Consider the following 7,107-nt stretch of genomic DNA (forward strand, 5'->3'; position numbering starts at 1 on the left):
CAGCAGAACCCAACAGTGTAAACATGTAAATAAATAAGTAAACAAAACCATTGTTGGGGAAGTCTGTTTGTGTTTTGGTTTGGCTCTACTACCAAATGCAATAAAATTCCCTTCAGGCGTTCTTGAGATATCAAATTGACCAGAAGACATAAAAAAACTAATCCACAAGTAATATTGTTATATTTTAATGATGTTCTTTGTATAAACGTGGTAAGCGTGGCAAGAAGAAACTGCATGGATGGAAGTTAGGCTTGTATAGAATCAACAACATAACTTTACTATAGTTAACTACTGTTCTGTTTACCTTAACTGGTCATCCATCTGGAGCTGCAACAAGTAAACATTAACTTTAAGTCACCAGCAGGGAATCAAGCTGCCAATCTGTCACACTTTAACCGCCTCATTAGCCCTCACAATCTGCTTCACACAGTACTTTACTATTTGGCCTGATCTCATCTCATGAATACTGTTTTCCTTGTTTATTATCATTATTATTATTGTTATTACTATTACTATTGTTAAAGTTGATTGATTATGAACAATTGTTACCATTCCTCAGATGCGTTCAGATAAACCGGGATGCTTTTTTAAAAAAATAAATAAAATAAAGCAGACATCCATTACGCTCGCACGTTTGGCAACATGGGCTGGCAAAGATCTTTACAAGAAGAAGAAGGAGGGAATAGGAGAACTCAACAGATGGAGGTGTAGGAGGGGTGTCAGTCTCTTTGTTGGAAGAGAGAGAGAATATCTGGCAGCATTCACAAATTTTTATTCACAGCAGTCACGTATTTCACGGAGTGCCATTTTTGTCCTGTTTTGGAGAGTATGTCATTCAAAGTATGTGGCGGCTTTCCAAAGTACATAATCGAAGAAAAGTGAATGTCAAGCACAGACATGCATTAATAAGTCTCCCGAATACACATATTGGTAGAGTACTGAAACAGTGACCTCATGCTGGATGATACCGAGATTAAAAGTTTCAACAAAGTGCTTTCAGGCTCAGAAAACTCATATGTCTGCCGCTACAACTGATAAATAGTGCGATATTTAATACATTTTTGAGAGTTTATATGACTATTTTGTTTGTGGGATAAGTATGACACTACCTTGACATAATTTAACCTGCATTAGAAGCATCCTGCTGATTCCTTGTGAAAAAGGGGGGAAAGCCAGAAGTAGCTTTATTAACTCAGATTAATACATTAGTGAAACAAAGCTGTGAGATGTTTCAAGTCGGAATAAGTTATCCGTCAGTGTCGAGGATTTGAATTGTTGAAATGTCATGAAATAAAATTATTATGTTGTAAAATTATGTTGCTGCACAGCTCACGAGAAAAAGGGAAGGCACCACTTGTTTTTTCCTCATTGCTGCCATTAATGTGTCTTTTGGTCCCTTTAGGTCCTTAAAGCCCAACTGCTTCAGCCATCCTTGGAATGAATGTGTTTAACTGTGTGTATATATATATAAAAAAGAGAGAGCGCTTCTTTATAGACCACATTTATATCAGCAGCATAAATTGTTATAACTTTTTTTTTTTGTCCGTATGTTCTTTTGTTGGTCTTTTGGTTTCATTTATTACATTAGAGTGGCTGAAAATCCTAAGCTGCCATTTGTACTCCCCTCAATCAAAGCTTTACAGAAGCACTCTTTTATTCAACTGTTTTATTCTGCGAGTCCATTTTCCTTTCATGCGTAAAACAAGTTTTTGATGATTGCTGTGCCAAAGGAAGCAGTTTCAATCTTTCAACCTCCTTCACTAACACAAGCTCACAGTTGCGCTCCACATCTGTCTTTGTCTCTCTCAATGCCTCTCTGCAGTAAATTACCCAGCTGGGCTCGAGCAGTGGTTCCTAAAATCTTCTATGTAACAGAGAAGGCATGGAACTACTACCCTTACACCATAACCGGTAAGTAAACCGTCTAAAAGTATTTCTCAGGATGTCATGCTGTTCACAGCTCATGCTATATCAAGAATTGAGTTAGCTGTTGTAACTGAAGGAGGCCTACTTTTGCCTTCTTAATACTCTGTGTTTAAAGCCTAGAACTACAGTCAGATTGTAAGCACAATATTTCTTTTAAAGGTCAGCTTCTCAGGACTCGCCAGCTACTATAAACACTTGGCTGCATGTTTTAAGTGAACTGGAGGAGTGTGAAAAGAAGATATAAAGGTTTAAGAAGCTTGGAGATAAAATCTGGTCCCAGATTGTGAATCTTTAATGGACAGTTTTAATAGATTGTGCAAAAGCATATATCCTTTTTTTTAATGTAGGTAAAAGTCACTGAGAGCCCAAAGAAAGCTGAAATTACAGCAAAAGTAACACAAGTAAAGAAACAAATACAACCGATATTCAGTGCAGGTGAACACAAACATCCAATTCATTTGCATTAACACATAAATAATTTCTTGCCTTAAATTTTTATTGGACTCAAACTTATCCGTCATAACCAACTCTAACAGTTTCAGGTCCGTCTGCGGATTATTCCAGAAAAAGGGAGCAGCATATTTAAAAGCCTTCTTTTTCCAGAAAGACCAATAAAGACATGTTCATGCAGCGTATAAGTTTAAAGCAGCAATTTTTCTGAGTATTCGTGATTTGGATGACTTGATCTGTTAATTAGTTGTGAAAGATTATATGAACCCCTGTAGATGTAACACAGTCTGAGGCAGCAGTGCCAGTTAAAATCTGCAGCCAGGAGACTTTCATTAAAATCGCAGGTTAGTGGTTTGTTACAGATTCATAAAAAGTCCCCTGAAAAGTTGAAGTTTGAGGCAAAGAAATTAGCCTGGACCTCAACATTATTGAAGCAGTGTGGGATCAACTTAACAGAAAACAGAACTAAAGGCAGAAACATCCAAAGGAGAGATTTGAATGGCTGTCAAGAAGCCAGGAGGACTTTTTTTGAAGACTACTTAAAGAAATTACAAGAAAACCTACCTAAGAGAGTTCAGGCTGTGCTGTGGTTATACCAAATATCGCATTTCAAGCTAATTAGAATTGTAGAAACTCTCTTTTTACCTTCCATTCATCAGGTGCTGGCATATCCCAGCTGCCATATGGTGAGAGCTGGGGCACACTGTGGCTCTATCGCAGGGCAATCATTCACACTCATTGCCAATTTAGAATACCTACGTAACCTAATCCCATGCATGTGTGGTTGTGTGGATTTTCTCTTTGAACTCTGCCAACTGTACCTATTTCCCATTTTCCTTACAATATATAAAGAAATGAGAGTTGGATCAAGACTTTTGCACAGCACTGTAAGAAAAAGCGAATAAGTGGTCAGAGCCATCAAAGTTACTATGCAACCTAACTCGTAATTTATGGTCAGATTCCAGCAGCTCCATATGTAATCTCTGAAGGACATTTGGAGGTTTCACCACATTAAGGCTTATAGCAGATTTGGGCACAGTGATCATGAGCTGGATGCAGTGACTTTGGAAATAAGCGCTTTTATAGCAACTTGAGCAAAATGCTAATTCAGTGTTAAAGGTCGGTGACTGCCATAGATGAAAGATGAGGGAGGATTTTCAGTGTTGATCAATAAAGTGCAATCTTAAACTCTATAAAAGGTGAAGGCATTTACATGGGACAGCATCTTCAGTCAAAAAGCAAACTGCAGACATTGTAAGTTCCTGAGTGCCATTAATGCCTCCACGCAACATTCAAGGTCAACCAGAATGGGATGTTACATCAGTGACAGCGTTGCAGCTTTCTGGTTGCCAGTGTTTCAGTTTGGTAGCAAAACACAAAACTATGTAAAAAAGTATGAACGTGTCACTCATTCACGCGTGACCACGTTTAAATCTGCATATAGTTACATGCTTACAGCCGCCAGTGCTTTTTATGCGCATTGAGCACAGCGGTGGAATAAGCCAATATTACCAATATTACGAGCAAGCAGTAATCAGGAGTCCAAAGATCAGAGGCACAGTGGCCAGAACAGAACATTTCTGTGATGCTTTAATGATTCTGATCATTAAAAAGCGGTGTTACAAGATGATGAGGACAGATTAAAGGGAATGAAAACACACATTCTAGTGAGGAGGGATGATTTGGGTTTTCAGATATTTGACAGACATTTTTTATATGTTGTAGCCTTCACTTATATTCTTTGATGTTGTGTAACTGATTTTGCTTTCTTTTGTGTTCTCCCATGGCTTTGACCCGATGTCACCTCATGCATTGTTCTGAAGAATACACTGTAAGTATCCTCAATTATTGTGGAATATTATTGTGGAAATATTAGGAGGTAATTGAATATCATAGAAGGGGCAAACATTTATGTTTACCTCACCGGTAGATTTCAAACAAAGATCTTTTTTCTCCATTTCTTTTAATTAATAGCACATAGAAAAATTGATTATTAAGTATTGTGTACTTAATAATAGGCCCAGCAGAGACTCAACTCTGGCCCTTTGAGCTTTAGAAATTGTGAAGAATTGCATAGATTTCTCCCTTTTCCTATTGATTTAGACCTCTCCCTGCCACTGAAATTCATACTAGACCAAAGTAAATAAGTAATACATAAACAATGACAATAATTTGATTGTTTGTTTGTATTTTACAGTGAGTTCACAGGGGGAAGCATTTTCCCGGAGTTAACAAAAATTTCAGCACTTTTTTTAGTAGCTTTAGCAATTTATTACATAGTTTTACTCGTGAAGTCTGGTCCACTCAAGATCAAAGTGATGCGGCCCACAGTGTGAAATGACTTTGACATCCCTTCTCTAAATTGTGTCTGCTCGTCTTTCATTTCAAACATCTGACTGCTTGTAACATGTCAAATTGTAGAAAAATGCCAGAATTTACATATTAAAGAATTTTCCGATTACTGATTATGCAGTCTTCTGCTGTATGCAGCGTAGCCGCAGTACAGTGGTGGCAGCTGAGTTCTGTCAGAAGGGTTTGTTAGTCTCTGCAATGATCAAAACAACTTACATAGCAACCACACACACAAACACACACACACGCACTAAGTTTTCCCCAATAATCAGAACGGCCTCTGTGACCCATGATTAACCTTGATACATAATTTAAAACATATGAATGTGATTAGGCTTAGCTATAGGGCTTCTGTTATGCAGAGGGAGAAATGTCAGTAGCGTGAGTCACGACACTTTTGGGTGTGGGGATAAACGGGGAAAGAGGACAATGTTGTGACAGCGAAGGAATGCTCGATATTGTCTATGTGCATGTGTGGGAGCGTACTGTGCTTATGTATGAGTCAGTGCAAATACACCCATGCAAAATGAGTTTTTAAGCAGGCTAGCAAAATTGTCTTGGTTTTTGTCACTTTTGACAGGGAGATTTAAGTACTGCACTGCTACAGCTCATTTTAAACTATACAGTGATAAACATACAAATGGAGAAAAAACCTTCCCAACTCAGACACGGTGCTCATAAAAGCACTTGAGGTGTTACAGCAAGGCACGTATGAATATGTTAGCCTCATGAAGAACAGACTTCATAAGCTCGTTGCTTCTATTTTTGCTCAGCTTTGGAATGCAGAAGAATAATAAAAGCAACACCGCTTCTGTTAAGGACATTAGTTGATGAATTTGTCTTTACAAGTGATTAAGCATCTTTTTTCTTTCTTAATCCACAGTGCTCGTTCCTGCCCAAGTTTTCCATCCACATAGAGACAAAATATGAGGACAACAAAGGATGCAATGACAATGTAAGTACATGGTGTGCAGGTGTGATAGGAGCTTTGAACTGTGGTTTGGGTGTTTCCTTTTAGTCACATGCTGAGTGGAACACAGTATAGTATGACTGCTCTGTACATCTGCAGTCTGTTGCATGAATGTCTCTGCAAGCAGATGGACGCCTCCTGTGTTCCTCCTCCAGATGGTCTAAAGGCAAATAGTTTTCCATGCTGCAGAGATTTTAAAGTGTTTTTGAGGCAAACTTGTGATTTTGGGCTATACAAGTTATATTGATTTGACCTCATGATGTGTTATTAGTAATGGCCTTGTGTTCCGTTACTTCTGGGCTTTCTGTTCTGATATAAATACTGTAGCATATGCACTTTGATGACCCATAAGCAGCGCAATGGAACAAAGTAGAAAATGAAACTTTTAGTTTTATCTTTATCGTGAAATGCACTGTTTGTGGTTTCCCAGCGAACACCCATACTGCTGTCAGCCCATATGCCCAGTCAGTTAATCAGGCAGGCTCTCACTCCCACGCAAATCTTTCAGCTTAATGTAACACTGCTGACTGTTTGCTCTCTTTCTCATAGAGAAATATGTAAAGCAAGATAACCCTGTCTAAGATAAAATAGCACATAAAAAACAAGATCTCTACAAAGGCTATATGAGTAAAATTATCCAGGCAGATCTGGCAGCAAAGACTCTTTCTGTGCAATCCCATCATGTAATAATGCCAACAGTGCATGAGCCTCAAGAGTCTGCCAAAAAACGGCTCCACTTGTTGGACACCTAATTTCATTTGGGTTGTTGGAATTGCTAACTCTCTGTATTCCCATTTATATGGGTATTAATCATCAAATGAAAGGCTGCCAGTGCTCAGACATTAGGAAAAAGAAATCGTGGAGTGGTGTGCTACATACAGATAGTTTTAAATGTATTGTGGTTACTGGTAAGCAGGTTAAGATCACTCGAGTTTTAAAATGATGTGTGGTTTTTGCGATGTATATGTAGAAGATGGTTCCTAGTGCTTCAAGTGCTTTGTTTGTGTCTGAGACAAACCACACTTGTACCCTTAAAGCAGGAAGACGGAAATGACCAGACTGTCAGTGCTCATTGATGCATGCATGAAACGTTAGACTGATGCTTGCTTCATCTGACAAGACAAAGTGATAGACCAAAGAGTTTTTAAATGAAATCTAAAGAGCAGAAATCGCCTTCAGCAAGTGCACTTTGTGGATGAAAACTAAGAGAAATCACAGTTGTGTCGGATAAATATCTGGTTTCAATTTGAAATGCCTGTGGACACACACGGACACACACGCAGATTTAGCACTTAGATTTAGTAATGGAATAAAACAGCTTTGCTACTTTGTATAACGTCTTTAAGGCAAGTAAACAAGGGGCTTTGCATTTTTTATGACAAACAGTAACCAGTCTGAGTTATGTATGT

General features: G+C 38.3%; 1 protein-coding gene across 2 annotated transcripts in view; it reads left to right on the forward strand.

The window, feature by feature from the left end:
• Positions 1-7,107, forward strand: part of LOC102209273 (phosphatidylinositol transfer protein cytoplasmic 1) — a 72,795-nt gene that overhangs the window by 56,453 nt on the left and 9,235 nt on the right. For both annotated transcript variants that reach the window (XM_005736297.2, XM_005736298.1), the window contains exons 3-5: positions 1,823-1,911; positions 4,200-4,207; positions 5,612-5,683. In XM_005736297.2, the coding sequence (XP_005736354.1) occupies positions 1,823-1,911; positions 4,200-4,207; positions 5,612-5,683 (169 nt within the window). The remainder of the gene's footprint in view (positions 1-1,822; positions 1,912-4,199; positions 4,208-5,611; positions 5,684-7,107) is intronic.

The sequence above is a fragment of the Pundamilia nyererei genome, unplaced genomic scaffold (genome assembly GCF_000239375.1).
Source record: "Pundamilia nyererei isolate P.nyererei 1_Seehausen unplaced genomic scaffold, PunNye1.0 scaffold00068, whole genome shotgun sequence".
NCBI classification, from domain to species: domain Eukaryota; kingdom Metazoa; phylum Chordata; class Actinopteri; order Cichliformes; family Cichlidae; genus Pundamilia; species Pundamilia nyererei.